Raw genomic sequence first — 14077 nt, forward strand, 5'->3', positions numbered from 1 at the left:
GGGATGTTGTCCGGTCCTGCTGCTTTGCCACTCTTGATTTGTCTGATGGCCATGCTGATTTCTTCAATTGTTGGTGGGCCAACATTGATTGGGAGGTCCGTGGGTGCTGCTTCGATGTTGGGTGGGTTCAGTGGAGCTGGTCGATTCAACAGTTCTTTGAAGTGTTCTACCCACCTGTTTTGTTGCTCTTCAATGTTGGTGATTACCTTGCCTTCTTTGCTTTTCACTAGCCGTTCTGGTTTGCGGCGATTTCCAGAGAGTTTCTTTGTCGTGTCATACAATTGTCTCATGTTTCCTTCTCTTGCAGCCTTTTCCGCTGTCGTTGCTAAATCTTCCACATATTTACGTTTGTCGGTTCTGATGCTCCTCTTCACTCGTTTGTTTATTTCCGTGTATTCAGCTTGTGCCTTGGCTTTTTCTGCTCTTGTTCGACTGGTATTGATTGCTGCCTTCTTGTTCCTTCTTTCTTGAATCTTGTCCAGTGTATCAACAGTGATCCATTCCTTGTGGTGGTGCTTCTTGTGACCCAGGACCTCATGACATGTTGAAGTGATTGCCTCTTTGATCCCCTTCCAGTTGCTCTCCGCAGTAGTTCCTTCTCCATTGAGTAGATCATGAAAGGCCTGGAACTTGTTGCTGAGGACTATCTTGGATTTGTTGAGTTTGTTAGCATCCTGAAGAAAGGCCGTATTGAACTTTGTGATATTGTCCGCCCCGTTGTGCAGTGTTTCTTGAGTTTCAACTTCATCTTGGCGACCAGCAAGTGATGATCTGATGCTATATCAGCTCCTCTCTTGGTTCTCACGTCCTCTATAGTCCTCCTGAACGTTTTGTTGATGCAAATATGGTCGATTTGGTTTTGTGTAGAGTGATCCGGTGAAGTCCATGTGGTTTTGTGCATGCGTTTATGTGGGAATATGGTGCCGCCTATGACCAGCTTATTGAAGGCACATAGATTTGCAAATCTCTCACCATTTTCGTTTCTTTCTCCCAGTCCGTGTCATCCCATGATGTCTTCATATCCAGTGTTGTCCGTTCCAACCTTGGCATTGAAATCTCCCATCAGAATGGTCAGGTCCTTTGTTGGGCACTTCTCGATGATTGACTGCAGCCTAATGTAGAATTGATCTTTAGCGTCTTCATTGTAGTCGTTGGTAGGCGCATAGCATTGGATGATGTTCATTGAAATCCCCTCTTTCTTTGTTTTGAACGAGGCTTTGATGATCCTTGGTCCATGAGATTCCCATCCTATAAGCGCATTTTGCGCTTGTTTGGGCAGCATCAATGCAACTCCTTGTGTATGTGGTGCATTTTCTTCTTCATGGCCGGAGTATAACAGGAACTCTCCTGTAGTTAGTCGTTGTTGTCCAACTTGTGTCCAATGTGTTTCACTGATCCCAAGTACCTCTAGGTTGTATCTTCTCATTTCTGCAGCAATTTGGAAGGCTCTTCCGGTGTCCCACATTGTACGAACATTCCATGTACCTAAATAAATGGTCGCTTTGGTTGTCAGAAGGGGCATCGGCCTCGTAACTTCCGAAGGAATTCGGCTTTCATCATGAGGCGTCATAATTCTTCTAAATGAAGACCTTCTGACTCCTAGGGCAGAGTTTGAAAGGTTTGAATAATTTTTTCTGGTTATCGTTTTTTTAGCGAGTTAGTTTTCTACGGGATGGGGACGCTAACCCCATGCCCAACCCTCCTCCTTTATCCGGGCTTGGGACCGGCAGTAGCCCCCGGAGGGACTCCAGGTGGAGTTATGTGATATATTAGCGCAATACATTTTGAATAATCTGATCACACCTACTCTGGTAATATTGGATTATCATCCAGAGTCATTAGATTACAAATTGTATTCACATTATTATTATTATTACTCTTATTATTATCCTTGTCTCCTCTTAACCCCATTTCCAGTCCAGTTGACCTTTTAACAAGTATGTGTGTGATCGGATTGTTCGAAATGTATTGCGCTAATATATCATCACATAGTTCTGATAGTCTTCATCTTCTTATCACATCTTAAAATCTTACCAATTCTGTGTTTAGAGAACTTTCTTTTTCAAGAAATCAACTATAATGACATAGATTTTTGGGCAATATTAGAAAGACCACTTGCTATTTCAAGGTTACACAGTTAACAGAGTCTAAGTATTAGTGTACTGTAATGAATAATTTGATTACTCATTTATCCAAGATTACCAACACCTACATGTTAACTGTAAATATTCATTATTCTGCCTTCAAACAATAAATCATACCACGCTGTTTGAAATCACTTCCTTTAATTGGTTAAATAAATTAATGAGTGACTAAATCGGACTGTAAGAAAAATAAAAGATTATATGAAACTAGAATTCCTATACAAATTATAGGCAAACGAGTTTGAAATATCCGCGAAGAATTTCCAGCCAGTTCTTAACCAATCAAAAATAATAGATAATAATTGATAATTTATGGAAAAGAATACAATAATATTCCAAAGTGTAAACAAATTTCTTCCGTGGATTGTGACCTTGCACGAATTCGCTTACGCTCAGTAGCCACACTTATAACCTGACACGGTCTCGGTATTCTTTCGATACCACGAGATCGCTAACAAATACATCTCGACTACAGCCATCAACTGCCATCTGATATTTGGCCTACGGGGAATCTTATCAGTTAACTGGCACGTAGCCTTCTTGTAGTAAACCGCGACTCGAAGCCACACTAAAATATAAATGTTATTTACATTTCAAAATCTTTATACTACACTTCAATAGATCTAAGTGTCCAAATTCAAATTGTGTGCTTTTTATGTGTCAATGTTTTAGCATAGATATGCTTCCATAATCTTCAATGACCAATATAATTCACGTTGCTATCTCTAGTTTTTTTTTTCTATACTGTTAGTTGATGATTATGTTTTACACGTTGAATGGTTTGCTTCATTCGACTCATAGTTGTAAGTTGAGCTAACAGTACATATGACCAACTGGCTGATAACGTAGCTACGATTTGATGTAGCTCCTCTGTTGATGAAGCTACTCGATCTTTTATAATATAAATTAAATTTTTACATCCACTTTAGCATTATCTACAACATGATTATGTTCATTTGGTTGCTTTGTAATAGTATCACATTTCTTATGACAACATGACCTACACTTTGTTGTATGATATTCCGTACATTTTCAAATCCTTTTGTCATTTATCATTTTCTCATTCCCAAAGATGTAGCTATTCGCTATCAAAAACTCACTTCCCTTGTAATTTCTAGCGTATTCTAATCCCATTTCCAATAGTTATAAGAAAATAGAAGTTGAAACGTACTTCATCATTGTTGATATATACCTTTGTGAACTTTATTTCTTTGTAAAGAGAACAGACAAAATATATACAATCACATTTTCATCACAATTACTTAATCTCAGTAGTTGAGATCATGAGTCAATTGAAGCTAGACCACCATGGAAAATCTGTAAGCACTGGACTGCCGTTTCGTCATATTGTGGGACTCCTCAGCAGTCTCGCGTACGAGTGCATAACCACTAGACCACTGAGCCGGTATCCAACGGTTTAAATGTCTAACTTCAACTAATCCAAGAAATTGAGCTACACGGCCATCCAGTGCTTCCAGGTTTTACATGGTGGTCTAGCTTCACTTGACTCATGATATCAACTATTGAAATTACTATAATATCCACAAAAACCCCTTCTGATATTAAATTACTTAATCATTGTATTTCCTGTCATTTGCAGCTGAAAGCAATATTCAATCGAATCATCTTGAAGAGAATTGTTACTGTTTTTAATTCTTTCCCTTTCGATGCTCTCTCGTCTTTGAGAGTAGCCTTTATATTAATGTTCATATTCATTGATGTGTTCTTATACACTCATTCTTGTTTCAGTAAAGCCGAAATGAAGTTTTCACACTAATAGTAAGGGCTCAGTCGAAAAAGAGCACACGTCAATATGAGCGAGGGTTAATAGGGTGAGTCATTAAAATGTTTCATATTACTAATGGTGAACGTCGAAAGTGGAAATATAGTTTTCAAGGGTGTGAAATCTCTTTGATTGACCCTCTGTCCTTTTACCTCTACAACCACTCAGAAACGTCTATTGAATAGTCTACTTTAGAAAAATACTATAATTCTATGAATTCAGTTACAATGTTTTATTCTTATAAATTTAGTCATGTTTTCTCATACATTTGTTTCGAACACCTATAACTTAAGATGAAGTTCGTCTTTAAATGCAATTGTTTCATTTTCAGCTCTAATCAATTTTTTTCTAAAAACTAATCGGTACATATTTACTTTATATACAATCACATTTTCACCACCAAAATTTTTCAACATCCTTGTTTAGTTGAAAATCCAACATACGAAAATTCCTCTTAAAAGATTATCATCAGATGGGTTTTGTGGATATTATAGTAATTTCAATTGACCAGTAGGTCCTGGGTTCGAATCTCGCCGGGGGCGAGGTAGTGGACGCGCATTGCTGAGGAGTCCCATAATAGGATGAAACCGCCGTCCACTGTTTCCAGGTTTTCCATGGTGGTCTAGCTTCAACTGACTCATGATCTTAACCATTAAAAGATTATCCTCTAGTTATTCGTAACAGGTGTATGGGATCAAATGACCGAGGTAGTAAGAATAACACAATGTTACTAAACTCGTAGAATTACACTAATTTTTTAAAAGTAAACTCTTTATTAGACGTTTAAGAAAGCTACGTTTCTGAGTGGTTGTAAAGGTGAAAGGATAAAGGGTCAATTGAACAGATTTCACACCCTTGAAAATTGTATTTCTCCTTTCAATGTTCACCTTTAGTAATATGAGCCATTTTTAATGGTCTACTTTATTAATATACGTCAGTTTGACCGCCCCCTTATTATTATGAACCGAAAGGGACAAACTTATAAGGTCACGAACACATTAAAGCGTTAATAAAGTAAATTTCAAGATTTAAAGGTTGGAAAATTCCCAAACCATTTTTCTAAACTCAATAAAATGGACAGTGATCATTTTTGTGTTTGAATTCCATTTACAATTTTATTCCATGAGGGAATAAGAATTTTATGACCGTCTGAAGTTTTATACTTTGTGATAATAGTGCGAAAAGCCGGAATATTTTTCTTTGATTGAAAAAGCATTACAAAACAACAATACAAAATTAATCTTGTAGTTTACATTGTGAACTGTCATTAGCTAGACAACTACTGTAGACTAAGATGTACAGGATAACTTAATATGGGACTCTTTAGAAATGTATATGTATGACCTCTCTGGGTGTGAGACAATTATACACTAATGGGATTAGAGGATGGTAGTATTTTCACGAACTAATTGAAGTAAAACATACGAACCACTGGCATTATAGCAACTCTCCTACAATCAATTTCCATTATGGTTAAATTTTGGCTAAGCTCTTTTATTAACTTGCTTAAAAGACAATGTTATTAGAACAGTAACAATATGCATACTTCTTTGTACTAATATGATCACTACCACATATTTGTGTTAATGTGTAAATGACAACTCGAACTGACGTATGTACATACGAAGTTCTGCGTTTTTACTGACTGACTGATCCCTACCATATCTGTATAAACATGTACGCTTAATCACATGGCAGACTCTAGATTAAATGTTAATATCTTAAATATGCGGAAATTGAAACCCCCTTTATGTGTCCTTACACTTAACTTACCCTGGTAATACTGATTTACTATCCAGAGTGGTAATCACACTTTCTGTGTACTTTAATATTTTATTTGATTGAGATCATGAACAGATTGATGTTAGACCACCATTGAAAATCTGGAAGCACTGAACAGCCGTTTCGTCCTACTATGGGACTCCTCAGCAGTGCGTCTACAATTCCGCTCATGGAATTCGAACTCAGGGCCCTCAGTCTCGCGCACGAACACTTAACCCACTGGACCACTGAGCCGGCATCCAATGGTGTTAATGTCTAACCTCAACCAATCCACGAAGTTGCACGAACATCTTCCATTGTACTGAGGTAGACACCTGTTTCTACCCGACACAGATTAGCTCCACTGGTCACGGCTTCTCACCAGAACTCCGAGAATTTTCTCGCGAAGCCAGTCACTAGTAAGCACATGGTAATTATCAGTTTAGGGGTTGTGGAGATTGTTAAGTTTTTTTATTGAGATCATGAACCGATTGATTTTTTTTCTTTGTTATGGCTTACCTTTAAGCTGTCTAGTTGACCTTTTAATTTTCATATATAAATGTTCCTAACAAGTATCTGTGTGATAAGATTGTTCGAAATGCATTGCGCAAATATATTACATAATTCTGCTAAACTTCGTCTTCTCATTGCATTATCGAAATCTTGAATATCGCTCGATAAATCATCCTCTTTCCCATGTATATATATACTCCAATCCTATTATTAACATTTGCCTTCCCTAATGCACCTTATTCGATTTAACTATAAATTTACCTCCGTATTTGCTCGCATACACACATTCGCCTCTCTGTTTCGAATTTGCTCGATGTGCCTACAGCTTTGTTATCCATGCTATCCGCTAATAAACTGTAGTTCGCTCTTCTTACTGCCTTCCGATTTCAAACACCCTTGGGATTTATATAATAACGGTTACAAAGGTGATTGATTAACGAAGCAAAACCACTACAGTTTAGAGTAAACGCTTATCGCGCGATCTGAGAGTAATGGGTTCAGCCCTCCGTTATTATTAGTAGTAGAATTAGTATTAGTATTAGAATTATTACTAATATTGTGAGTTCATTCAATATTGTATTTTCGGTACAATATATAATTCTCAGCACAAAGCACTTCAACAAGTTTTTTACAAAACAAAAGAAAAATAAGAAAAATCCGGTAACTGATATCAACTGGTTAAGTTCACTAAATTGAAAAGAATAGTAGGTCATTTGTAGACGGAGAGAACAAACCTGCTTCCAACTGGAGAGGAAATTAGGAAAAGATGTTGAAAATGGATAAAACATACATTGTGAAAATCATCAAACTGCATCACAAGGTAGTTACTAACTCGGAATCCTGAAGGGAAACGGAAAACGGGAAGATCAAAGAACTTGGAAGTACACATGAAAAAGAAGATTAGTAACTGGAAATAACTGTCAAGAACAGATTTGGATGGAGAATGCTGGTGGGCGGCCTATGCTCCTCCATGACGGGTAACGGGTATAAGAAGAAGTAGTAGTAGTAATCATTTATAGACATATTTAAGGAAATTTATTTTATTCCTTGAATATTTTCAAATTTAAAGAACTCATACTACGCACATTTATGATTTAATAAAATGGAATCCATTTACAATTTATACTGAATAGTCACAATTTATTGATCACTGGGTGGTGATCAATCTCATGCTTGTCTAGTCCTTATTAGTGCAAATCGAATGCTATCGATCATGTTGCAATGTGGCCACCAGTCTAGGTGACTCGACACTGCAGGCACTATGTATTGAGATTAGATGGTGGTTGGAGGTAGTCAACAGGGAACCCTGGACCCGGGTTTCGTGCTACTTGGCACTCGTCAGCAAGGTGTACACGAGATCGAATCCGCCAAGGAGCACCAGTTCCCTCAAGATTACAGGTACACCTTGCTGACGAGTGCCAAGTAGCACGAAACCCGGGTCCAGGGTTTCCTGTTGACTACCTCCAACCACCATCTAATACTGAATAGTATTTAACTTCAAGTCAATAAGATGATAACAAAAGCCTGTTATCATGATGATGAACAAAAAATACCTGGTAAAATATCGTTAATTTTTCCAGTGATGTTTGTCCGTATCATTGTTATATATATGGTCACCTGATGATGTGTCATTCTGGTTACCTATTTCAATTATATTATTATTATGGTATTACGACTGATGTCAATTAAACTACATAATTTAAAGGTAATAAATTTTCAAGACGTTTATTTCAACCAGGCAGATTTTCACAAAAACAAAGAAGAAATTTTTTTCCAAATAATCAACTGATATCGATTGAAGAATTATAGAAAATCGGAAAACATTAAAAAGATGTTTTATCCAGAAGTAAAATTCTTCAGTAATAGATTCAAGCATGTCCAAAGTCATGGATGCCCATTAATAAAAAAGAGTTCTTAACAAGAAAAAAAACACCTATTCGGTATTTTACAATTTTACATGGAATCCCAATTGATGTATGTTTGTGATAAAGATTATCTTCTTAAAATAATGTAGAATATACACGTAACTATCTTTCAGCTTTGTTGATGGATAACTGCCTTATATCCAAAATGGTTGAAACCAGTTAATCATTGCTTCTAACTAGTGAATAATTTCGAGAGTTAATCCCAAGAGTTTTAATGAGAAGCCGTGACCAGTGGAGTTCAGTTGTGTTAGGTGTGAGGCAGTTACTCAGTAACACGAATTTCTTAATGCTAAGAATGTAAGCTGTTAGATCTTAGTGGCCCTTTATTTTGACGCCAATTAGATTGGAGGTTGTTGTCGATGGGCTCACCACTTTAATGGCCCTACATCTGACTCCACTCGGATCGTTTCTGATTGCTTTCAAATAATTGCTGTTGAAATACACATCCTGACTATTCTCGTATATAATAATCGACTTTAAAGAATTAAAGAAGTCAAGCACAAGAATGAATTTCGAATGCGTGTATTTCATACAATCGTTGATCCAGACAAACAATCGAATAAACGAAGCACAGAAAGCGAAATGAAGCGTGGTGAAGATTTATGAACCAACTCGATGTAACCAAGCATGTATCGATATTTATAGTCAGATAAAAATAAGTTACAGACATGTGAGAGTAAGATAAGAAAGGCACACACGCTTACATAAAAACAGTCAAGGTTGACAAGTGAATAATTAACATGGTCAAAATGTAGCTTGAATAGAATGGATAAGTTGGTTTGTCCAGAAGCTACAATAAGCTATGTGAACTCGACAGAGGACCAGCCACTACAAGATGACACTCCAACGGTCTAAAGGCCAAGGGCTTGACACAAAACGTAAACATTTTGAGTTATTATGGTATTTGAATGAACTAATGATCCTTTTGTACTTGTTGATTGCACGATCTCAAATTCCAAATACAGTATATTCGTTTGTGTTTGTATCTTACTTCTTAATTCAATTGCGTTATTTCTGGGATTCCTAGTTTGTACTATAGTTCAAATATTATACTGGCGTCGCGATGGAGCCTGCGATTGAAAAGTTAGATATTCATTCAACTTCTGAGGCTTTTGAGGATTACTTTGAAGGGTTCGAAATCTGGGTTATGACCAAGGAAGATGATGAGGACGTTAATATTGTAGCACATTTCCTCACATTCATTGGAAAAGAAGCATACAGCTTATTAAGAACTCTGGCTATGCCGGAAAAGCCTATCTAGCTTCCTCATACAACTATCAAGGAACTGCTATGTTAATTATACAAATTCCGAATGCGGTAAAGGAGGAAGATCTCGTAAAATGATTCATGAGGATATAAAAAATTCCACTGCATTTCGTCATCCCAAGCCAGTGCATACTCAAGGTTATGCAGATAATCCATTGAGGAGTTGCGATGCATTTCACGAAGATGGGCATAAGTTTGGTTAGTGTTTGTCTTGTGGCAAGTTCCACTCTTTTAATTCATGTAAATTTCGTAATTCTAAGTGTTTTAAATGTGGTGATATTGGACATATTCAGTCAGTTTGTAATACTGATGTTCATCTTATTGCAACTAATATTAAGTCTTGTGATTCTGATTCTACGAAGTCGAGTATTTATAATGATGGTTTATCTTTATCAACGATTGCAATAGACAGTGTAGAGTCATATAGCAGTTCAGAGTTAAATGAAACTCAGAATTCTTGCGAGACAACAGTTTCTAACTAATCGATTTATCAGAATTCTCATGTTATTGTACCAGGTATGACTTTTCCTAATGATTCACATATTTCTGATGAAATTCCTTGTAAATCTGAAGAAAATATGCTGAGTGAACATAATTATGATCGAAAACCTGATGTAGTTTTTATAGATGCTAATTTTACTAATGATCCATTACTCTACAATGACATTCTTAATGAATTTCGTGAGAATATTTCAGAAGAATCAGATCCTGATGTCATATCATATATTACCTATCTTCATAATGCATTTGCTCCTTGTGGAAAACTAAATGAACTCGATTCTGATTACAATTCAGATGATTTCATATCAAATGCAGTTTATCCTTATAGCAAAAACACTTATAATGTTTACTCTAGTCAATGTGATAAATATGTTTTGAGTGAAGCCACATTATTCATAACTTGGAGATATAAAGATCCACCATTATTTCGTGGGGGAGGATAGTGTTGAAAAATCTATGGTTCAAATTCTAGATATTGATGATTTCAGTACAAAACCAACATGCTGATTGTATACAATTCCAGGTGAGTCTGTTCCGATTTCGGTTGTTAATTTCAATACTAATGAGCACATTCTAGACACTACGGAGTTTTTATCCAATACAATGTTAGACAGACTCAGGATGAACTAAAGAAGAAGACGTACAACATATTACAGACAATTATATTCCAATTTAAGCTGTGGCGGATGTGGTGATTGAATGAACTAATGATCCTTTTGTACTTGTTGATTACACGATCTCAAATTCCAAATACAGTACATTCGTTTGTGCTTGTGTCTTACTTGTTAATTCAATTGCGTTATTTCTGGGATTCTTAGTTCGTACTATAATTCAAATAATTCGAAACATTACAGTTATACTCGCCGTTGGAATCGTTGTTGTTCACTGCTGAGCAGTGCCATACTAGGCTGAAGAAAGCATCCCATATATCCTAGTTTTCAGTGGTTGTTTAGTTAAATTCTGTACGTTATGTAGATCACATAACTCAAGTCTTCAAACAAACATTCAAAGAGGAATTTGATATGGTAAAATGCTTTATCTATAGACAAATTAACTCCGCCTGTAGCTCTTCCAGAGTTACTGCAGGTCCCGAACCCGGGTAAAGGAGGAGGGTTGGGCATGGGGTTAGCGACCCCATCCCGTAGAAAACTAACTCTCTAAAAAAACGCCTACCGGAAAAAATAATTCAAACCATGTTAACTCTGCCCTGAAATTTAGAAGGTCTTCATTTAGAAGACTTATGACGCTTCATGGTGAAAGCCGAGTTCCTTCGGAAGCCACGAGGCCGATGCCCCTTCTAACAACCAGAGCAAAACGTTTTATAGGTACATGGAACGTCCGAACAATGTGGGAGACCGGGAAGACCAGACAAACAGCAACGGAAATGAGGAGATACAACTTGGCAGTACTTGTAATCAGCGAAACCCATTGGATCCAAGCTGGACAACAAAGGCTAAATACGGGAGAGATGCTACTATACTCCGGTCATGAAGAGGAAAATGCTCCGCATACTCAGGGAGTTGCTCTAATGCTGTCCAAAGTAGCACGAAATGCACTTGTAGGACGGGAATATCACGGATCCAGAATCATCAAAGCATCATTCATAACAAAGAAGGAGGGGATCACAATGAATATTATCCAATGTTATGCACCCACTAATGATAGCAACGAAGACATTAAAGATCAATTCTACGAGCAGCTGCAGTCAATCATAGAGAAGTGCCAAAGAAACGACCTCATCATTCTGATGGGAGATCTAAATGCCAAAGTTGAAATAGATAACACCAGATATGAAGATATCATGGGACGACATGAACTGGGTGAGAGAAACGAAAATGGAGAAAGATTTGCAAATCTATGTGCATTCAACAAATTAGTCATAGGAGGCACAATATTTCCACACAAACGTATACACAAAGCTACATGAATCTCATCAGACCACACTACAGAGAACCAGATAGATCATATTTGTATCAATAAAAAATTCCGAAGGACAATGGAAGATGTGAGAACCAGGAGAGGAGCTGATATAGCTTCAGATCACCACCTAGTTGTGGCCGATTTAAAACTGAAGCTAAAGAAAAACTGGACAACTGGACAAACAGTACTACAAAAGTTCAATACAGCCTTCCTTCGAGATACTAACAAAATCAACGAATTCAAGATATCTCTCAACAACAGGTTCCAAGCCTTACAGGATCTACTGAACGAAGAAGAAACTACTATGGAGGACAACTGGAAAGGTATCAAAGAAGCATTAAATTCAACGTATCAAGAGGTTCTGGGTCTAAAGAAATACCATCATAAGGAATGGATCTCTACAGAAACACTGGACAAGATCAAAGAAAGGAAGAACAAGAAGGCAGCAATAAACAACAGCCAAACACGAGCAGAGAAAGTCCAAGCACAAGCTGAATACATAGAAGCAAACAAACAAGTGAAGAGGAGCATTAGAGCCGACAAGAAGAAATACGTGGAAGAACTAGCAACGACGGCAGAAAAAGCTGCAAGGGAAGGAAATATGAAACAACTGTACGATACAACGAAGAAACTAGCAGGGAAATACAGTAAGCCAGTGAGACCGGTCAAAGACAAAGAAGGCAGGCCAATCACTGAAATTCAACAACAGCAGAACAGGTGGGTGGAACACTTCGAGGAACTCCTGAATAGGCCGGCTCCAATGAATCCACCGAACATCGAAGCAGCACACACAGATCTTCCTATAGATGTCAATCCACCAACGACGGAAGAAATCAGAATAGCCATCAGACAAATCAAGAACGGGAAAGCAGCAGGACCCGACAACATACCAGCTGAAGCACTGAAATCAGACATCGAAGCAACCACAAGCATGCTTTACCCTCTATTTTAAAAGATTCGGGAGGAGGAACAAGTGCCAATGGACTGGAAGGAAGGACACCTCGTCAAGATTCCAAAGAAAGGAGATCTGAGCAAATGTGAAAACTACAGAGGCATTTCACTACTGTCAATACCAGGGAAAGTCTTCAACAGAGTGTTGCTGAACCGGATGAAGGATGCAGTAGACGCCCAACTTCGAGATCAACAAGCTGGATTCCGTAAGGATCGGTCGTGCACAGACCAAATTGCAACACTACGGATCATCGTCGGACAATCAATTGAGTGGAACTCGTCACTGTACATCAACTTCATTGATTATGAAAAGGCATTTGACAGTGTGGATAGGAGGACGTTATGGAAACTTCTTCGACACTACAGAGTTCCTGAGAAGATTGTCAACACTATCCGGAACTAATACGACGAACTACAGTGCAAAGTAGTGCATGGAAGACAGCTGACAGATGCATTCCAAATAAGGACCGGAGTCAGACGCGGCTGTCTACTCTCTCCCTTGCTCTTTCTTCTGGTGGTTGACTGGATTATGAAGACCTCGACATCTGAGGGAAAACATGGAATACAATGGACAGCTCAGAATCAATTAGACGATTTGGACTTCGCAGATGACCTGGCCCTCCTATCGCATACACATGAACAAATGCAGATGAAGACAGCCAGTGTAGCAGAAGTCTCTGCATCAGTAGGCCTCAGCATACACAAAGAGAAAACTAAGGTCCTCAAATTCAAAGCGGAAAACAGCAATCCAATCACTCTTGATGGCGAAACTCTGGAAGATGTAGAGTCCTTCACATACCTAGGAAGCATCATCGATGAACAAGGAGGTTCAGATGCAGACGTAAAGGCTAGGATCGGCAAAGCAAGGGTCGCATTCCTACAATTGAAGAACATATGGGACTCAAAACAACTTTCAACCAATATCAAAGTGAGAATCTTCAATACGAACGTCAAGGCAGTTCTACTGTATGGAGCTGAAACTTGGAGAACTACAACAACCACAATCAAGAAAGTACAAGTATTTATAAATAGCTGTCTACGCAAGATACTCAACATCCATTGGCCGGATACCATCAGCAATAGCCTTCTGTGGGAGAGAACAAACCAACTTCCAGCTGAAGAAGAAATTAGGAAAAGACGATGGAAATGGATAGGACATACACTACACAAATCGTCAAACTGCATCACGAGACAAGCCCTAACTTGGAATCCTGAAGGAAGGCGGAAAAGAGGAAGGCCAAAGAACACATTACGTCGGGAAATAAAAGCAGATATGGAACGGATGAATAACAACTGGAAGGAGCTGGAAAGGA

The 14077-nt window shown here is 37.9% G+C and overlaps 1 protein-coding gene across 1 annotated transcript; it reads left to right on the forward strand.

Moving 5' to 3' along the window:
• The first annotated feature begins 8078 nt into the window (after positions 1 to 8078).
• On the forward strand, positions 8079 to 13490 carry MS3_00000604 (uncharacterized protein). Its single transcript, XM_051208306.1, has one exon. The coding sequence runs from the start codon at positions 11890 to 11892 to the stop codon at positions 12763 to 12765; it is 876 nt and encodes a 291-aa protein (XP_051065516.1). The 5' UTR covers positions 8079 to 11889; the 3' UTR covers positions 12766 to 13490.
• The last annotated feature ends 587 nt before the right edge of the window (positions 13491 to 14077 follow it).

This window comes from Schistosoma haematobium, chromosome 6 (assembly GCF_000699445.3).
Source record: "Schistosoma haematobium chromosome 6, whole genome shotgun sequence".
Lineage (NCBI taxonomy): Eukaryota > Metazoa > Platyhelminthes > Trematoda > Strigeidida > Schistosomatidae > Schistosoma > Schistosoma haematobium.

Excerpts from the sequence above, each read along its gene's own strand:
- MS3_00000604 (XM_051208306.1), top strand. The coding sequence starts at position 11,890 with ATGGAAGATGTGAGAACCAGGAGAGGAGCTGATATAGCTTCAGATCAC.